Consider the following 21,487-nt stretch of genomic DNA (forward strand, 5'->3'; position numbering starts at 1 on the left):
ATCCACATAAACAAAATACACCAATGAAAAATAAAGAATGTAAACTATAAACACCACAATTCATCACTGCTGCAGGAGCATACCTAAGTTTTTGTGGTACACTATACATGTCCAATCAAGAGAGCAATAAATGCAGCAAATATTATAAGAGAACAGCAAACAAAAATAAACTTAAAGGACCACAATAATGTAGAATCATACAATAGAGTATCCTCATTCGGCCTATGTCATCTATCATTTCTAACAACAAGAACACACAGCATATGGGATGAGTAAATATAGAATTTAACTTATCATTAGGATTAACCATTATAAACAGATAAGCCAACCTGTACATAATCAGTGGAATAGAACCAAAACATACCACCCAGTCTGCAGACATATGACACATTAAAAAAGCCTCACTATTACAGAACAATCCAGCCTGAACACAGAAAGCATGATCACAGAAAGCAATTGAGGCCCATGGTCTCATTCAGACCCCTAGGGGCCAGTGTATCAAGACGGAAAATCCATTGGGCTACCAGTTGTAATAAACTTCTGTGTCTATCACCTCTTCGCAATGATTGAGGCACATGATCAATAATCTTATATCGTATGGTGGCAACGCCATGTCCCAAACGGGCAAAATGGCGTGCCACCGGTTGTTCACTGTGCCCAGATAGAAGTGCAGCTCTAATGGCCGCCCTATGTTGTGCCATCCTCTCTTTAAACTGGCATACCGTCTTGCCTACATACTGAAGCCCGCAAGGGCAAAACAGTACATAGACAACGAATTTTGAAGAGCAGGTAAGAGGCCATCTAATTTTAAATCTTTTCCCAGACTGGGCGTGAGCAATGGTGTCAGTGGTCTGGAGGTACTCACAAGTGGTACACCCCAGACATCGGTAGCAACCATTCTTTCTGGTCAAAAAATTAGATTTTTTGGTTTGTCCAAATCCAGTGATATCTGTCCGGACTATGATGTCCTTAATATTCCTACTCCTAGAATGACCTGCCAACAAACGAGTGCCATATAAGCTGCTTAAACCTGAGTCAGACGCCACCAATGGCCACCATGATTTAACATATTTCTTTTTTTCTTCACTTTGCGTGTTGTATTCAGTAATCCAAGGGACAGTATTCTGTAGTGATTTCCTATTTTGCTTTACACTGGTCTCAGATAAAAGTGTCTGTCGTGTGTGGCCTAAAGCTTTGACCTTAGCTCTTTCTAACTCACAAATAGGATAACCCTTATCCCAAAATTTTTTTGTCATAAACTCCAATTGTCTTAATGTATCCTCTGAATCACCCTTAAATATTGAGAGTATGGAAGACCCCTAACAGTGAAACGAGGATGAAAACTATTATGTCTGAGGAGGCTGTGTCTATCAGTAGGCTTCGTATATAATGTTGTCTGTATTTGTTGTTGGACAATCATAATTTTGATGTCCAAATAGTTAATTTCGGTAGAACTAACCGTATATGAAAGTTTGATCGGACTAGGCGACACATTATGGTTATCAACATGTGTCAACAGCACTTGCAAATCACCATCCCAGAATACCAGGAGATCGTCTATGTATCTATAGTACACAAACATCCCCTCAGTTATACTGGCATTCTCAAAAAATAATTCACGTTCTACCTCCCACATGTATGAGTTGGCTAGTGATGGAGCCACTGCCGACCCCATAGCACATCCAGTTTTCTGGTGGTAAAACCGTCCGTCAAACAAAAAATACTTGTGCGCGAGAGTGAACATGAGTAGAGTAAAAAAATATTCTATGTCAGGCCCCGTGTATAGAGGGTTATTGACCAAAAGATGCTTCACAGCCTCCACACCAGCCCGGTGTGGAATGCAAGTGTAAAGGCTGGAGACATCATGTGTCACCATGGTGACAGACACAGGAATAGTCTGTAAATCTGCCAAATGTCTAAGCAGCATAGTCGAATTCTTAAGGTAGGAAAAAGTGCTCTGAATGCAGGGTTGTATAAATAAATCTAAATAGATTGAAACCGGCTCACACAGAGACCCCCTGGCAGACACAATGGGCCTGCCAGGAGGTCTCTGTGGATGCTTATGAATTTTAGGTATTGTGTAAAAGATTGGTACTCTAGGAAACTCAGTTTTCAATTTACTGCAAATACCACTGGAAATAACACCATCACTAACCGCATTATCCAAAATCAGATCCAACTCATTCTTATATAGATCCGTTGGATCATGATCAAGCAAACAGTAAGTTTCATTATCATTAAGCAACCGTAAGCATTCAGTGCGATAATCATCAATACCAACCACGACAATTGAACCCCCCTTATCTGCACCACGCATAACAATATCTTGTCTTTCTCAAGATTCATCTTTATATAGATTAGGGTGAATCTTTATATAGATTAGGGTGAATCTTTATATAGATTAGGGTGAATCTTATTAGGAGAGGGATATTGCATAGAGGATGGCACAACATAGGGTGGCCATTAGTGCTGCACTTCTATCTGGGCACAGTGAACAACCGGTGGCACGCCATTTTGCCCGTTTGGGACATGGCGTTGCCACCATACGATATAAGATTATTGATCATGTGCCTCAATCATTGCGAAGAGGTGATAGACACAGAAGTTTATTACAACTGGAAGCCCAATGGATTTTCCGTCTTGATACACTGGCCCCTAGGGGTCTGAATGAGACCATGGGCCTCAATTGCTTTCTGTGATCATGCTTTCTGTGTTCAGGCTGGATTGTTCTGTAATAGTGAGGCTTTTTTAATGTGTCATATGTCTGCAGACTGGGTGGTATGTTTTAGTTCTATTCCACTGATTATGTACAGGTTGGCTTATCTGTTTATAATGGTTAATTCTAATGATAAGTTATATTCTATATTTACTCATCCCATATGCTGTGTGTTCTTGTTGTTAGAAATGATAGATGACATAAGCCGAATGAGGATACTCTATTGTATGATTCTACATTATTGTGGTCCTTTAAGTTTATTTTTGTTTGCTGTTCTCTTATAATATTCGCTGCATTTATTGCTCTCTTGATTGGACATGTATAGTGTACCACAAAAACTTAGGTATGCTCCTGCAGCAGTGATAAATTGTGGTGTTTATAGTTTACATTCTTTATTTTTCATTGGTGTATTTTGTTTATGTGGATGCTTGGCACCGCCCGCGGCTAGGATGCCACTGACGCGACTAATTGTCTTTATGTGGTCAACCTGCATGGTTTATTTAAACCATTACATCTGCTACGGATTTCCGTGGCAACGCCGGCGGCGTCCCTGCACGCGTGTGGTGCTGTGTTTCCATAGCAACTTTCACAACAGCCAGTGCGGTGTACCGGGTCACTTCCACTTCCAGCAATAGCCGCGAGTGAGGGGGGAGTGGCGACGGATCCCCGGGACGCTGGCGGGAATGCTGGAATGGTTTCATTGGTGGGGGTAATGTATAAAGCTTCTGTTTGTATCACTTGTTGTTATCCTGATAAAGGAGGAAAACCCCGAAACGTTGATGTGATGATATATTAAAGCTTTGCAGCTTTATTTTGCACAATATACCATGTCTCTGAGTGCCGCTTCCTGTGATTTGCTATATATATATATAAAACTATATATAATTATATAGTCCGGATTGGCTGACATTCCCATTCTCAAAAAATGATCTGCCATGGTGTGCGTAACCTTAGTAGTGACAGATAAGCGACAGAATGGCACTCAGTGGTCTTATTTGCAAAATAAAATCAAGGCAATAGCATCAAAGTTTGCAACGTTTTGGGTATTTATTACCCATTGTCAGGCCTGTTGACGAGTAATAAATACCTGAAACGTTGTAAACTTTGATGCCATTGCCTTGATTTTATTTTGACAATTAGACCATTGAGTGCCATTCTGTCGCTTATCTATCTATCTATCTATCTATCTATCTATCTATCTATCTATCTATCTATCTATCTATCTATCTATCTATCTATCTGTCACGTCTGAGGATTCTTGTGGATCCGGATTTGGGGAAGATGATTCTGGTGCACTTTGATCTCTGAATAACAAACGAGCGGGACAGATGAAGGTCTTGCGCATTTATTACTTGGAGTAGTTTAACAGATTCGCCAAAGACAGTTGAATAAAGATACTACTGTAAGTTAGCGGGTGGCTGAGGATACCGGAACCGTGACCCAGTATTTTAAAGGAGGAATTCCAAAGGCTGGTTACTGCGGCGTCCAGAACAGGTAGCTGGGTAGGACACGGGAACAGAGTCGGCAGTCTGCGTAAGGCTATATCAGGAGGCTTGGGTAATTTGCTGTAACAAGAACATGACACTGGAGACGCTACAGGAGCACAGAGAACTAGCTTCACAGATACTGTGAAAGACGTTGCACTGGCAAATTCCCTCCTCCAGGCCTTCCTGTATTATAGCAGCTGCTCAGAGCTAATTGGCCACAGGAAAGTGATAAATTGGTGAAGTGTGGGCAAGACAGGCTTTTTGCCCACATCCAAGATGGCCACCGGGAACACAGCCCAGCCTGTTCACAGAAGCCCTGGCTCCACAGCAGCACTGCTAACCCCTGCCGGAGGGACATGCTGCCAGTCTGCTGAGCTGCCAACCAGTGCCCCTGCCTGTCCTTCCAGCACACCCTGCCCGGCGCCAGCAGCCTGCACCACTGGCAGCTGGACCTCTCCATAGGGACCAGACAGGTAAGAGCTGGCTCCCCTGCACAGTCTCCTGCCAGACCGTGACATTACCACCCCTCTGGACACAATTTAGGCTTCTCTGGATGTTCAGAATGAAATTTGCGAACTAATGCTGGGGCATGAACATCTGTTGCGTACTGCCAGGACCGTTCCTCCAGACCATATCCTTTCCAGTCCAATAGGTACTGTAACCGACCATAATGAATTCGGGAGTCAAGTACCTTTTTAACCTCAAACTCTATTCCATTCTGGGTGAGTACTTTCGGTGGTCGTGGTATCAGTCTCCGAAATTGGTTCAAAACTAAAGGTTTTAGCAAGGAAACATGGAAAGAAGAAGGAATTTTGAGGTAAGGGGGTAGTTTGATTTTATAAACCACTGGATTAATTATTCCCACAATTGGAAAAGTACCTATAAAGCAGGGGGCAAACTTCATTGAAGGTACTCGTAAGCATAAGTTTCTTGTAGAAAGCCAAACTTGGTCTCCTACCTTGAGACTAGGAATTGTTCTTCATTTTCTATCAGCCCATTTCTTGTAATGAAGAGAAGCCTTTTGAAGATTGGTATGAACCAGATTCCAAATGTTCAAAAAACGCTTAAGGGAAGTTTCCACTGCTGGTAAATCGAGTGCCGGTAGACTTTGAAATGCTGGAACTTTAGGATGGGCTCTGTAAACAATGAGGAAGGGCATAAGCCCAGTAGAAGAATGGTAAGTATTGTGGGCGAACTCAGCCCAAGGTGAATGTTCTACCCAGGTTGTAGACGAGTGGAGGCAAAAACTTTTGCATCTAGGACGGGGTGTGTTTGAGGAGGTTCTTCAGATTCAATGGAAGTAGTGGACCGTGACAGAGCATCTGCTTTTAGATTCTGTGAACCGGACCGATAAAGTCAGGATGAACGAAAAGTGGGAGAAGAACATGGTCCAACGAGCAAGACGTGGACTCAGACATTGTAGATCTTTCAGGAAGGTTAAGTTCCGATGATCTGTATAAATGGTAATAGGGAAGTTAGCTCCTTCCAGGAGGTATCGCCATTCCTCTAGGGCTAGCTTGACTGCCAACAACTCCTGCTCCCCGATAGTGTAGTTCTTCTCGGCGGGGAGAAGCTTCTTCGAGAAGTAACCACAAGGATGGAACTTATGATCTTCATACCTTTGAGAGAGTACCGCTCCTATCGCTTCCGAGGAGGCATCCACTTCGAGGAAAAAAGGTTTATTTATATCTGGTTACCTTAATACTGGTGCTGATATGAATGCTTGTTTAAGCAGATGGAAAGCAGACTCTGCTTCTGGGGACCAATAAGACGGGTCTGCTCCTTTTCGAGTAAGAGCGGTGATGGGGGCTACCAAGGAGGAGAATCCTCCAATAAATTTCCGATAGTAGTTAGAGAACCCTAGAAAACGCTGCACCGCTTTAAGAGAGTAAGGTCTTGACCAATTCAATATGGCTTGTACTTTCTCCGGATCCATCTGTAATCCAGAGCCTGAAATTATATACCCTAGAAAGGGAACTGAAACCTGCTCAAAGATGCATTTCTCTAGCTTGCAATACAGATGGTTCTCCCGCAGTCTACGTAGAACCTCTAGGACGTGTCGTCGATATGTGCCAAGGTCTGGGGAAAAGATTAAGATGTCATCCAGATAGACCACGACAGTTTGATATAGAAGGTCTCGGAAAATTTCGTTGACGAAATTTGGAATACGGCAGGGGTGTTACTCAGACCAAATGGCATGACGAGATATTCAAAATGACCATCCCTGGTATTGAACGCGGTTTTCCATTCATCGCCTGCTCGTATCCTGATCAGATTGTAGGCTCCTCTTAGGTCTAGTTTGGAGAAGATGGTCGCTCCCTTGACTCGATCAAATAATTCGGAAATGAGGGGTAGAGGGTAACGATTTTTTACCGGGATGTTATTCAGGCTTCGGTAATCTATACAAGGTCCTAACCCCCCATCTGTTTTCTGTACAAAGAAGAACCCGGCTCCGGCTGGTGAGGTAGATGACTGAATGAACCCCTTGGCCAAGTTTTCTTGGATATACTCGGACATAGCCTTAGTTTCTGGAATTGATAAAGGGTAGGTCCGACCTCTGGGTGGATCTTTCCCTGGTTCGAGGTCTGTAGGACAGTCCCATTTCCTCTGGGGTGGCAAGATATCTGCTCCCTTTTTACTGAAGACGTCGGAGAAGGAGGCGTACTGAGACGGAATCTGCGGGGGTGATGTGACAAGGGTTTTATTGAGTGGTTTGATACATGGCAAACAAGAGGTCAAACAAGTCTTCCCCCAGGATAAGATTTGCATGGAGTGCCAATCGACATGTGGGTTATGCATACTAAACTAAGGGTAACCCAGCACAATTTCATGTGATGCCTTGGGTATAACTAAAAGTTCCAATTGCTCTTTATGAAGAGCACCAATACCAACTGAAATAGGAAGAGTCCATTGAGAAATTACTCCACCAGGAATCAGGGCCGGTGCAAGGTTTCTCTGCACCCTAGGCAAAAGTTCTGCCTACTGCCCCTTCCCCCTAACAGGCCTTCAGGTGAAAAGCATACTGATGCCCTCCCCCAACCCCAGTCTGTTGCATGGCTGCTCTCTTCTCCCCATCTCCATAGTCTGTGTGGATTCCTGCTGCTCTCACCCCCCTTCCCCTACTCTTTTAAACGTCTTCTGTTCTATCCCCTCTACCATCTGTTTGCATGCTGCTGCTCATCCACCCCAGAGAGTGTGCATGCCTGCTGCTCATCTCAGCACCCGCCCCCCAAGACTGCTGCTCTCCCCCTCTTTCCTTATCAAATGCGGACAGTGCACTGTGCATCCACCTCACCTGCAGGCTGCGATGCAGAGTTGGTACTGAGTAGTCTGTGAAAGAGCCTGGAATGAAGAGCAGCACCGCATGTCACCCTGCAATACAGGAGCTTGGCAGTCATGGCTTTTGTAGATACGAGTGCTGGGGGGATTGCGGCAGTTGTGAGAGGTAGGACCACGCTACCTTTTTCATGCAGCTGTAGCAGGTCGCCCCCTCAGGTCCCGGCGCCCCTAGGCAGCTGCCTAAAGCTGCCTAGTGGAAGCTCCGGCCCTGCCAGGAATACGGCTTCCATCAACCATCAGATAACGAAATGGAACGGGACAAATCTTGCACAGGGATCTGAAGCTGCTGAACCAGATGGGCTGTGATGAAATTCTCTGCTGCTCCTGTATCTAAGAGAGAGAGAATGGACTTAGTACCTTGCAAGAGTTCAATAGTGACTGGTAGAGTAGGTTCAGAGGATTTTGGAGACCGAGACAAGACTCCTAACCTGGTGTCTCCTAGCCCAGTTAGGAGCGGGAGTTTCCCGGACGCTGTGGGCATGATGCCACCATGTGTCCCGGTGCCCCACAGTAAAGACACAAATTTTCTTGCCGCCGTTTCTGGTGCTCCTCAGGAGTAAGTCGGGCCCAGTTCAGCTGCATAGGTTCGTCAGTAGAATCTACTGCTAGCGGAGGGGGTGCCAGAGGTACAGGGCGGAAACGATAGCGATCGCCCTTGCTTTTTTCGGCCTGTCTCTCTCGGAATCGTAGATCGACTTTGTTACATAATGAAATGAGATCATCCAGTTTTGGTGGGAAGTCTGGAGTCGCTAGATCATCCTTCAAACGGTCAGAAAGGCCACTCCAAAACGCTGCAACCAAGGCTTCCTCATTCCATTGTAGTTCAGATGCGTAGGTTTGAAACTGAATGATATACTGGCTGACTGGCCTATTCCATTGGCGTAGATGCATAATCTCAATGGATGCTGATGTCGAGCGTCCCGGTTCATCAAAGATCTTCCTAAAAGTGGCTAGGAATTTTGGATAGTCACTCAGCAGAGCATCATCTCTTTCCCAGAGCGGTGAGACCCATTCCAGGGCAGCCCCTGAGAGTAAGGAGACTATGTACGCCACCTTCGCCTTTTGCGTTGGGAAATTGGCTGACTGTAACGTAAAGTGCACGTCGCACTGATTAAGGAATCCACAACAGATTTTAGAGTTCCCGTCAAACTTGTTGGGGGTTGGCAAATGGAGAGAGGAAGGTGATGACCCCAATGACGACAGGACGGGCTGAGAAACTTGTGACTCCGGTCGACGGGCAGGAGTAGTATTCGCTAGAGAGGCTTGGATGGAATCCTGCCGAGTGGATATCTCTTGGAGGCACTGCGCCAAATGTCAATGTGAATTTTCCAATCCCTCCAGACGCCTCGCTATGCTGTGTAGGAGATCCAAGCCAGAATCCTGTCCAGTTCCTGGATCCATGTGGCCAGTGCAAACTGTCACGTCTGAGGATTCTTGTGGATCCGGATTTGGGGAAGATGATTCTGGAACACTTAGATCTCTGAATAACAAACGAAGGTCTTGCGCATTTATTACTTGGAGTAGTTTAACAGAGTTCACCAAAGACAGTTGAATAAAGATATACTGTAGGTTAGCGGGTGGCTGAGGATACCAGAACCGCGACCCAGTACTTTAAAGGAGGAATTCCGAAGGCTGGTTACTGCGGCGTCCAGAACAGGTAGCTGGGTAGGACACGGGAACAGAGTCGGCAGTCTGCGTAAGGCTATATCAGGAGGCTTGGGTAATTTGCTGTAACAAGAACCTGACACTGGAGACTCTGCGGGAGCACAGAGAACTAGCTTCACAGATACTGTGAAAGACGTTGCACTGGCAAATTCCTTCCTCCAGGCCTTCCTGTATTATAGCAGCTGCTCAGAGCTAATTGGCCACAGGAAAGTGATAAATTGGTTAAGTGTGGGCAAGACAGGCTTTTTGCCCACATCCAAGATGGCCACCGGGAACACAGCCCAGCCTGTTCACAGAAGCCCTGGCTCCACAGCAGCACTGCTAACCCCTGCCGGAGGGGCATGCTGCCAGTCTGCTGAGCTGCCAACCAGTCTGCCCCTGCCTGTCCTCCCAGCACACCCTGCCCGGCACCAACAGCCCGCACTTCTGCCAGCTGGACCTCTCCAAAGGGACCGGACAGGTAAGAGCCGGCTCCCCTGCACAGTCTCCCGCCGGGCCGTGACACTATCTATCTATCTATCTATCTATCTATCTATCTATCTATCTATCGTATCTATCTATCTGTGTGAGACAGAGATGGGCGGCACTCCCTGGATATGAAAATAATGTAGCTTGTGTAGCTCTCTACATTATTTTCAAATTCGTGGAGTGCCGCCCGTCTCTCTCTCGCATGTTGTATGGCTCATTGTTGATCCAGGGGAAGGCACCCAGGTACTGTTGCACAGCATTTAAGTGGTCAAATTGCATTGTGTGTGTATATATATATATATATATATATATATATACTCTTTGTCATTCAGAAATGCAGCCTCACAGGTGCCCACAGGCTACTCCAACATTTTAGTTTCTAATAGTTATTATAAAGCAAAATGTTAGAGTAGCCTGTGAGCACCTGTGAGGCTTCTTTTCTGAGTGACAATGAGTCCATGACTGCTACCATTTCTATACTGCATATAACATTACTGTTGGAAGGCATCGGGACAATCTACAGAGTGCCTGTCCCATTATGTTTGGCTCCACCCCCTCTTTGGAAACCCCCCTTCACAAATCCTGCATTTGCCCCTGAGCTAACAGCCCTAAATGATAACAGTACATGGACTATGGTTGATAGACCAAGTGACAGTAAAATGATTAAGAACAAGTGGGGTTTCTGCAAGAAGTTGAATGCAGATGGGACAGTATCTCATTACAAAGCCCGCCTTGTTGCCAAGGGATACACCCAGAAATATGGATTCGATTATGGAGAGATCTACTCACCAGTCACTACATGATCTACTTTTATATCAACTAGACTTTGATTCTGCATTCCTGAATGGAGAGTTAGTTGAGGAAATTTACATGGAGCCACCTGAACACTATGATATGGATATATTCCAAACTGAGAAAGTTTGTCTCTTAAAGAAGTCACTATACGGCCTCAAACACAGTGGTCGTTGCTGGTATGTAAAGTTGGATGCAGCGTTACTAGAAATGAACTTTGTTAGGTCAGAGACTTTTCACTGCCTATACCATAAGACTATCAAAGAAATGTTGTTCATCATATGTGGATGATGATTTTATTTTGGCAGGTCAAGAAGATCACATCACTGACATCAAGCATTAGCTTAAATAAAGATTCAAGTTGAAAGATCTAGGCCCTGCAAATCATCTGTTAGGTATGAAAATTGTACAAAACCTGCAAGAGGGAACTGTCACAATTGACCAACAAACATACATTGAGGCAATAATTTCCAAATACGGAATGACAGATGCAAAACCAGTAAGTACTCCCATTTACAAAAGTACAAAGATGGTCAAGGCCATGTCACCAAGTAGAAAGGGAGAGATATTGGAAATGCAAGAAATCCCTTATCAAAATGCTGTTGGTAGTTTGATGTATGTAAGTATTGAAACACGACCTGACATCACACATGCAGTGAGTCGGGCAAGCCAGTTCGCAAATAATCCTGGGAGACAACACTGGATTGCAGTAAAGAGAATACTAAGGTACCTCAAAGGCACAAGTTCACTAAAGCTGAGATTTACAAGATCGACAGATAACAGCCTAAAAGTATTCTGTGATACCGACTGGGCATCAGATGAGGATGATAGATGTTCTTATACTGGATACCTGTTTGCACTGGCAGGAGCAGCCGTAAGCTGGGCAAGTAGGAAACAACCCACAGTTGCTCTTTCTACAGCAGAGGCAGAGTACAGGGCGCTCACAGAAACTTCAAAAGAAGCGCTTTGGATAAAAGAGTCTTTATGTGAATTAGGTCTTCTTTACCACAGTGAGATCATGAACATAAAGTGTGATAACAAGTGAGCAATTGATCTTTCTTGTAGTACAAAGCATCATGGATGATCTGAGCACATTTCTATAATACATCACTTCATCCGCGAGTTGGTGGAAAACAAGTCCGTCAATGTGGAATATGTTGCAAGTGAAGAAAATATTGTCGACATGTTGACAAAAGGACTGTCATCACACTTGTTACATGCATTTCTGATGGAATGTGGACTAGAATATGGTTAATGTTGATATATTCATACTGTTTTGCTTCACATTATGTTTTCGGTTACAGGAATAACTTTATTGATTTGTTTGATAAAATGTCATGTTCTTTAAATATGTGACCGGAGATAGTCTTGAGCAAGGTGTACTGTTAGGATATGATGCGCTCTGTGCCTGTTTCATTCTAGACAGCAGTCTATGGGCACATCCCCTAATGTTAATTCTCTAGTGCCAAGAGTCACTTGGAGGCGGAGCTATGTGATGTATTCCTGCTCCTTCATCTTAGAGTGAGAGACTTAGAGAGACTGAGTCTTTAAAGTGAATGCAAGTGTGCAGAGTTGAGACCAGGAGTGGACCTCAGCTTCAGAGACTTACAGTGTTTCCTTTGCTTGTATCGTGGTTTCAGAGCTGACGCTGAGCCGGAGTCCTTGGAGTGAATGCAAGCGTGCAGAGCTGAGACCGGGAGCGGATCTCAGCTACAGAGACAAACAATGTTTCCTTTGCATTTATCGCAGCTCCGGAGCTGACACTGAGCTGGGCGCTGCATCTTCTCTACAGAGGGAGTCAGACTGCATGGCTGTGCAGTCCTCAGTCCCTCCCCACCGGAGACAACTCCTGATAAGTACCACTAAAACTGCGGTTTCCTTGTATGATATAAGGGGCCCAATTACCTATATCAATACTGCATCTGAGTCTCCTGTGGTTACGGAATAAACCTGCATTACTGTTTAAGATCATTAAGTGTGTGGGCTGATGTCACTGCACCAGGCAATCCAATACACTCTGCCAACAATTAAAAGGTAGTAAAGTTTGCAGTACGGATCAGCTGCTGCAGTGGCAAACTGTCCTCAGTGCTTATGCGGTTTTAAAAATCATAACTGGTTTATAAATATGTATGTACTGTATTTCAGTTCTTTTACAGCTGGAAGTTGTCGACAGTTCGGATGTCGGCATTGTTGAAATGTCAACATTGAATTTTTCTACATATGCAGAATGAAATGTGAAATGTTGACTTTCTGTACAGACTGGAGGGAAGTACTAAGGTTAGGCACTAGGGGGAGGGATATGGTTAGGCTGCAGGAGGGGAGTTTAGGGCATACCTCTCAACTGTCCCAATTTTTGTCAGGACAGCCCCATTTTTCTGGGAATGGCCTGCTGTCCCACCCGCAGGACGCAGACTCCCACTGTGGGAGCAGTTGGGAGACCCTCTCACCCACTGCAGAGCAGTGGTGGATAGGTGGAGAGGGGTGGGGGGGACATGTCAGAAACTCACAGAGTGCTCGGAATGCCCCCCACAGCAGAAAAACAGGGGCATGTATCACAATCGTGACACTTCACGTAAGACCACGCACCCTACCAGTGAGGCTATGCCCCAGCATGCACCAGTGTCCCTCCTCCCAGCTACAGAAAGTTGGGAGGTATGGTTTAGGGTAAGACACTAAGGCATACCTCCCAACTTCTTTGAGGACCTTTAATTCCCCTTTCACACAGAGGTTTCTACCCAGTAATTTGCCGGGTCAACCTGGGTCGTTTTCTGTGTGAAAGGCATTGGCGTTTCTATAATGGGTGCAGTGTGTGTGGTGCACACAGGCCCCTGGGTCCAGGGTGGCACACACCGCACACACTGCATGCATTTAATATACTTACCATTCCGGAGTCCCACGGCGATGGTCCTCTAGTGCGGGCATAAATCACTCGGAAAGTGATTTGCACATGCGCACTGGAGATGTCCCCGGGAACAATGCGCGGGCACCATGTTCCCGGAGACCTGCGCATGCGCAGTAGACTCTGGCAGTATGCTAGAGTCTACTTGCTGCTGGAGAGGAGGGGGCCCGCAACGGAGGCGGGTCTCCTCTCTTAAAATGCCCCTGGTGAAACGGTCAACTTGGGTTGAAAATCCAAGGACATCGACCCATGAATCTACCAATGTCGGAGACCTTGAAATTTCGACCTGGGTTAACCTTTTCACACAGAAGAAATTCCTGTGTTAATCCACAAATTACCAGGTTGAACGGCTTCACCCGGTAATTTGCTTCCCTGTCTGAAAGGGGGTTCAGGCTGTGTCCGGCAAAGTGACCCACCACTGAAATGCAGGGTAAAAGTCTGGAATTTCAGATGTTTTTGTCTAAAAAGGGTATAAAGTAACTATGTACCTGGACAGTTTTCATGGTAGTGCAAGGTGGACAAATGTATTTTATTTTTATTTTTTTGCATGCAGGGCTGCTTTTACATGTAGCCCCCTGTGACAGTGTGGATCTCTTCCACCTTTAAGTGCGAGATAATACAGACCTTGACCCAGAGTCTCTATGTTTTTCTGTGAAGCTGTACTTTATGTTCCTGAAGGAATACATTTATGTGACCGGTGGTCAGGAGAACGTCGGTCACAATACCGCCGTCGTGATACTGGATCCTGAAAATCCCCCTGGTCGGCATGCCGACCAACAGGGATTATTCCCACTTGTGGGTGTCCATGACACTCATAGAGTGGGAATAGAACATGTGGTGAGCGCAGCGAGCCACCGAGCCCGCTGCGTGGCTAGTGCAGCGAGCCGGCAAAGGGCTTCATTCTGCTCGCCTTCCCCTCCTGACCACCGGTCACACATACCCAACGCGTTCCTGAATTGCTACTGGTATTCCTGTAGAAGATGCCATTGCCCTGAATCTGCCATTTTGCTGGATTTTGTGGTCACCTGAAATCTACCCACTACACACCCACAAAGGCTGGACTCTGGACAGCTTTTTTTTGCATTGCAGGTGAGATTTGAGATTGGACATGCTCCTCTCACATCTAGGGGGTATATTTACTAAAGTGCGGGTTTTCAGATGTGGAGATGTTGCCCATAGAAACCAGTCAGATTCGATTTATCATTTATCTAGCACCTTCTAGAACAAGTGTCACCAACCTGTGGCCCTCCAGTTGCTGTGAAACTACCAGACAAAGTATGGCATGCCACAAATTTGCTATTAGGGAATGCTAAGACTGTAGCAGGGCATGCTGGGATGTGTAGTATTACAGCAGATGGAGAGCCCATAACTGATTGGTTGCTATGGGCAACACCTCCACATATGAAAACCTACACTTTAATAAATATACCCCCTCTCTGCATATTTTAAATCTGGAATATGTAGGTGGTGGTGTGGGGGGGGGGGGGGGTCTACGTGGCACACACACTCTGTACATTGTAAACTGCCCCACTTGCAATCATTTGCAAAAAATAAAATAACAAACACAAAGGGCCTGATTCTAAATTGTATACGGTACAAATGAATTACAAATACAGCAGGAGGTGTCTGTAGGATATAGATGCCTCCTGAATGCATCTGCGATGAGTGCTTTGTCCACAGTCACGGCATTGGATTGCGATGGTTGCAGCACTCAGCTAGTACATGTAACTTGAAGCTTATGCAGACTAGCCATCGGAACGAGGCAGAACCTGGCCCTGGCAAATGCTGCAAGCAATATCCCAGGACTGTTCTGCCCAAGTGCAGACACACAACAATTGGATTTGTACATTAACCTTTAAGTTTGCGTACAAATCCGAATCAGGCCCAAAGTCAGGATTCAGCTACTACACTGAAAGCAAAAAACTATTTAGCCTTGATAAAGCTAATGAAAGTAACGGACCTAGCGAGTGGTGGGCCCAGGTGCAAAAATATGCTTTAGGACCCCCTCCCACTACATGACTTACTATATATGTGACACAGGGATGGGGTAAGTGTTCTGCTGCTGGACTTTTTGCAAGCGACAAAGAGGGCATGGCCCCCTGATCGCTAAGCCAACGACCCCTGTAGTATGATGTTTTGGGGGCATGATCGCATTTTACACCCCCAATTCTCATCATTCTGGGGATAAGCCCAGCACTCCGGCAACTACTGGTCTGCCTCAGCCTCTATAGGCACTATATGCACTCTATAAGCCCACTATATCCTCTCTACTAGTACTGCGGCTGCCATACACTACTGCTATATATCTGTGTGTGATACAAAGCAAAACATATATTTCTATTGGTGCGTCACTCAGTGACGACTACTAGTACTGCCGTACAGTACTGCTGTATATATATATATGTGTGTGTGTGATCCAAAGCAAAAAATATATTTCTGTTGGTGCATCACTCTGACTACTAGTACTGCGACTGCTGTACACTACTGCTATATATCCTCTGTGAGTGATCGAAAGCAAAAAATATATTCTATTGGTGCGTCACTCAGTGTCGACTACTTGTACTGCCGTACATTACTGCTATATATCTGTGTGTGTTCCAAAGTAAAAAATATAATTCTATTTGTGTGTCACTCAGTGACTACTAGTACTGCAGCTGCTGTACACTACTGCTATATATGTGTGTGTGATCCAAAGCAAAAAATATATTTCTATTGGTGTGTCACGCTGACTACTAGTAATGCGGCTGCCATACACTACTACTATATATCTGTGTATTATCCAAAGCAAAAACTATATTTGTATTGGTGCGTCACTCAGTGGCGACTACTAGTACTGCTGTACTACTAGTACTGTGGCTGCCGTACACTACTGCTATATATGTGTATGTGATCCAAAGCAAAAAATATATTTCTATTGGTGCATCACTCTGACTACTATTACTGCGGCTGCCGTACACTACTGCTATATATCCTCTGTGTGTGATCTAAAGCAAAAAATATATTCTACTGGTGCATCACTCAGTGATGACTACAAGTACTGCCGTACACTACTGCTACATATTTGAGTGTGATCCAGAGAAAAAATATATTTCTATAGGTGCGTCACTCAGTAATGACTACTAGTACTGCCATATATTATGCGATACACTACTACTATATATCATCTGTGTGCAAAAAATATATTTGTATTGGTGCGTCACTCAGTGGCAACTACCAGTACTGCTGTACACTACTGCTATATATCTGTGTGTGATCCAGAGCAAAAATATATTTCTAAAGGTGCGTCACTCAGTGATGACTACTAGTACTGCCATATATTACTGCTATATATCCTCTGTGTGTGATCTAAAGCAAAAAATATATTCTATTGGTGCATCACTCAGTGATGACTACAAGTACTGCCGTACACTACTGCTATATATCTGTGTGTGATCCAGAGCAAAAATAAATTTCTCTAGGTGCGTCACTCAGTAATGACTACTAGCACTGACATATATTACTGCTATATATCTGTGTGTGATCCAAAGCAAACAATGTATTTCTATTGGTGCATCACTTAGTGAGGAATAAGTGATTATTTATTTATTATTTATTTATTACCAGTTATTTATATAGCACACACATATTCCGCAGCACTTTACAGAGAATATTTTGCTCATTCACATCAGTACCTGCCCCAGTGGAGCTTACAATCTATATTCCCTATCACATGCACACACATTCACACTAGGGTTAATTTTGTTGGGAGCCAATTAACCTACCAGTATATTTTTGGATTGTGGGAGGAAACCCACGCAAGTACGGGGAGAATATACAAACTCCACACACTTCGGGCCATGGTGGGAATCGAACCCATGACCTCAGTGTTGTGAGGCAGTAATGCTAACCATTACACCATCCGTACTGCCAAGTGATGCACCAATATGGCTGCCGTACACTACTGCTATATCTCTGTGAGTGATCCAGGGCAAAAAATATATTTCTATTGGTGCATCACTTAGTGACGACTACTAGTACTGCCGTACACTACTGTTACATATGTGTATGTGTTCCAAAGCAAAAAATATATTTCTATTGGTGTGTCACTCAGTGATTACTAGCACTATGGCTGCCGTACACTACTGCTATATATCTGTGTGTGATCCAAAGCAAAAAATATATTTGTATTGGTGCGTCATTCAGTGACTACTAGTACTGTGGCTGCCGTACACTACTGCTAAATATGTGTGTGTGTGATCCAAAGCAAAAAATATATTTCTATTGGTGCATCACTCTGACTATTATTACTGTGGCTGCCATACCCTACTGCTATATATCCTCTGTGTGTGATCCAAAGCAAAAAATATATTTGTATTGGTGTGTCACTCAGTGGCAACTACTAGTACTGCTGTGCACTACTGCTATATATCTGTGTGTGATCCAGAACAAAAATATATATTTCTAAAGGTGCGTCACTCAGTGATGACTACTAGTACTGCCATATATTACTGCTATATATCTGTGTGTGATCCAAAACAAAAAAATTATTTATATTGGTGCATCACTTAGTGAGGACTAAGTGATGCACCAATATGGCTGCCGTACACTACTGCTATATATCTGTGTGTGATCAAAGGCAAAAAATATATTTCTATAGGTGCATCAGTCAGTGACGACTATTAGTACTGCCGTATACTACTGCTATATATCTGTGTGTGTTACAAAGCAAAAAATATATTTCTACTGGTGTGTCACTCAGTGATTATTAGTACTGCGGCTGCCAAACACTACTGCCATATATCTGTGTGTGATCCAAAGCAAAAAATATCTTTGTATAGGTGCATCACTCAATGATGACTACTTTACTGCCATATATTACTGCTATATATCTGTGTGTGATCCGAAGCAAAAAAATTATTTCTATTGGTGCATCACTTAGTGAGGACGAAGTGATGCACCAATATGGCTGCCGTACACTACTGCTATGTATCTGTGAGTGATCCAAGGCAAAAAATATATTTCTATTGGTGCATCACTCAGTGACTACTAGTACTGCAGCTACCATATTCTACTGCTATATATCCTGTGTGATCCAAAGCAAAAAATATTTTTCTATTGGTGCATTACTCAGTGACGACTACTAGTACTGCTGTACACTATTGCTATATATCTGTGTGTGTTATAAAGCAAAAAATATATTTCTATTTGTGTGCCACTTAGTAACTACTAGTATTGCAGCTGCCGTATACAATTGCTATATATCCTCTGTGTGTGTGATCCAAAGCAAAAAATGTATTTCTTTTGGTGCATCACTTAGCGAGGACTAAGCGATGCACCAATACACCTACAATACACTGCTGCTATATATCTGTGTGTGATCCAAGGCAAAAAATATATTTCTAATGGTGCATCACTCAGTGACGACTACTAGTACAGCTGTACACTACTGAAATATAATCACTACTTTCCTTTTCTATATCCTTCTCTGAAAGTATGTCCACCTCCTCAGGCACAGTTTCCTAGACTGAGTCTGGTAGGGGGGCATAGAGTGAGGAGCCAGTACACTTAATCACATTTCTATAGTGCCCATGGCTCCTAGTGGACCCATCTATGGCCCTCATTCCGAGTTGTGCACTCGCAAGCTGCTTTTAGCAGCATTGCACACGCTAAGCAGCCGCCTACTGGGAGTGAATCTTAGCTTAGCAATATTGCAAACGAAAGATTCTCAAAATTGCGAATAGAAATTTCTTTGCAGTTTCTGAGTAGCTCGGGACTTACTCTGCCACTGCGATCAGTTCAGTCAGTTTCGTTCCTGGTTTGACGTCACAAACACACCCAGCGTTCACCCAGGCACTCCCCCGTTTCTCCAGCCACTCCCGCGTTTTTCCCAGAAACGGCAGCGTTTTTTCACACACTCCCATAAAACGGCCAGTTTCCACCCAGAAACACCCCCTTCCTGTCAATCACATTACGATCACCAGAACGAAGAAAAAACCTCGTAATGCCGTGAGTAAAATACCAAACTTCTTAGCAAATTTACTTGGCGCAGTCGCAGTACGAACATTGCGCATGCGCAATTAGCGGAAAATCGCTGCGATGCGAAGAAAATTACAGAGCGAACTCGGAATGACCACCTATACACATTGGTACTAAATGTATTCCCAGTATCACCTAGGGACTACGAGAAAAGGATTTACCGGTAGGTAATTAAAATCCTATTTTCTATTGGTGTATCACTCTACTAGTAATGCAGTTACAATACTACAAGTACTGCGGCTGCCGTGACTACTGCTATATATCTTCTGTGTGTAATCCAAAGCAAAAAATATATTTCTATTGGTGAGTCACTCAGTGACAACTACTAGTACTGCCGCACACTACTGCTATATATCTGTGTGTGATCCAATGCAAAAAATATATTTCTATTGGTGCATCAATCAGTGACTACTAGTACTGTGGCTGCCATACACTACTGTTATATATCTGTGTGTGATCCAAAGCAAAAAATATATTTCTATTGGTGCATCACTCAGTGACAACAACTAGTACTGCCATACACTACTGCTATATATCTGTTTGTGATCCAAAGCAAAAAATATATTTCTATAGGTGTGTCACTCTGACTCCTAGTACTGTGGCTGCCGTACACAACTGCTATATATCTGTGTGTGATCTAAAGCAAAAAATATATTTCTATTGGTGCTTCACTTTGACTACTAGTACTGCGGCTGCTGTACACTACTGCTACATATCCTCTGTGTGTGATCCAAAGCAAAAAATAGATTTTCTTGTTGCATCACTCAGTGACGACTACTAGTACTGCTGTACACTACTGCTATATATATCTGTGTTTGATCCAAAGCAAAAATATATTTCTATAGGTGTGTTACTCAGTGATTACTATTAGTATTGCCATATATTACTGCTATATATCTGTGTGTGATCCAAAGCAAAAAATGTATTTCTATTGGTGCATCACTTAGTGAGGACTAAGTGATGCACCAATATGGCTGCCGTACACTACTGCTATATATCTGTGTGTGACCAAGGGAAAAAATATATTTCTAGTGGTGCATCACTCAGTGACGACTACTAGTACTGCTGTACACTACTGCTATATATCTGTGTGTTTTCCAAACCAAAAAATATATTTCTATTGGTTTATCCTTAGTGACTACTAGTACTGTGGCTGCCATCCACTACTGCTATATATCTGTGTGTGATACAAAGCAAAAAATATATTTCTATTGGTGCGTCACTCAGTGACGAATACTAGTACTGCTATATATATATATATGTGTGTGTGTGATCCATAGCAAAAAATAAGAATTTACTCACCGGTAATTCTATTTCTCGTAGTCCGTAGTGGATGCTGGGGACTCCGTAAGGACCATGGGGAATAGACGGGCTCCGCAGGAGACTGGGCACACTAAAAGAAAGATTTGGTACTACCTGGTGTGCACTGGCTCCTCCCTCTATGCCCCTCCTCCAGACCTCAGTTAGGATACTGTGCCCGGAAGAGCTGACACAATAAGGAAGGATTTTAAATCCCGGGTAAGACTCATACCAGCCACACCAATCACACCGTATAACTCGTGATATTTAACCCAGTTAACAGTATGAAATACAACTGAGCCTCTCAACAGATGGCTCAACAATAACCCTTTAGTTAGGCAATAACTATATACAAGCATTGCAGACAATCCGCACTTGGGATGGGCGCCCAGCATCCACTACGGACTACGAGAAATAGAATTACCGGTGAGTAAATTCTTATTTTCTCTGACGTCCTAGTGGATGCTGGGGACTCCGTAAGGACCATGGGGATTATACCAAAGCTCCCAAACGGGCGGGAGAGTGCGGATGACTCTGCAGCACCGAATGAGAGAACTCAAGGTCCTCCTCAGCCAGGGTATCAAATTTGTAGAATTAGGAAACGTGTTTGCCCCTGACCAAGTAGCAGCTCGGCAAAGTTGTAAAGCCGAGACCCCTCGGGCAGCCGCCCAAGATGAGCCCACCTTCCTCGTGGAATGGGCTTTCACTGATTTAGGATGCGGCAATCCAGCCACCTTAGGGAGAAACTGGGGACGAGTCCTCAATTCTGCCCTATCCATATGGAAAATCAGATAAGGGCTTTTACAT

At 44.0% G+C, this 21,487-nt stretch overlaps 1 protein-coding gene across 1 annotated transcript; it reads left to right on the top strand.

Moving 5' to 3' along the window:
• The first annotated feature begins 10,948 nt into the window (after positions 1–10,948).
• LOC134910976 (uncharacterized) lies at positions 10,949–11,512 on the top strand. The gene has a single exon (XM_063919369.1). The coding sequence runs from the start codon at positions 10,949–10,951 to the stop codon at positions 11,510–11,512; it is 564 nt and encodes a 187-aa protein (XP_063775439.1).
• The last annotated feature ends 9,975 nt before the right edge of the window (positions 11,513–21,487 follow it).

Source organism: Pseudophryne corroboree, chromosome 4, assembly GCF_028390025.1.
Source record: "Pseudophryne corroboree isolate aPseCor3 chromosome 4, aPseCor3.hap2, whole genome shotgun sequence".
Taxonomy (NCBI): Eukaryota; Metazoa; Chordata; class Amphibia; order Anura; family Myobatrachidae; genus Pseudophryne; species Pseudophryne corroboree.

Coding starts and splice junctions, on each gene's coding strand:
- LOC134910976 (XM_063919369.1), top strand. CDS start 10,949: ATGACAGATGCAAAACCAGTAAGTACTCCCATTTACAAAAGTACAAAG.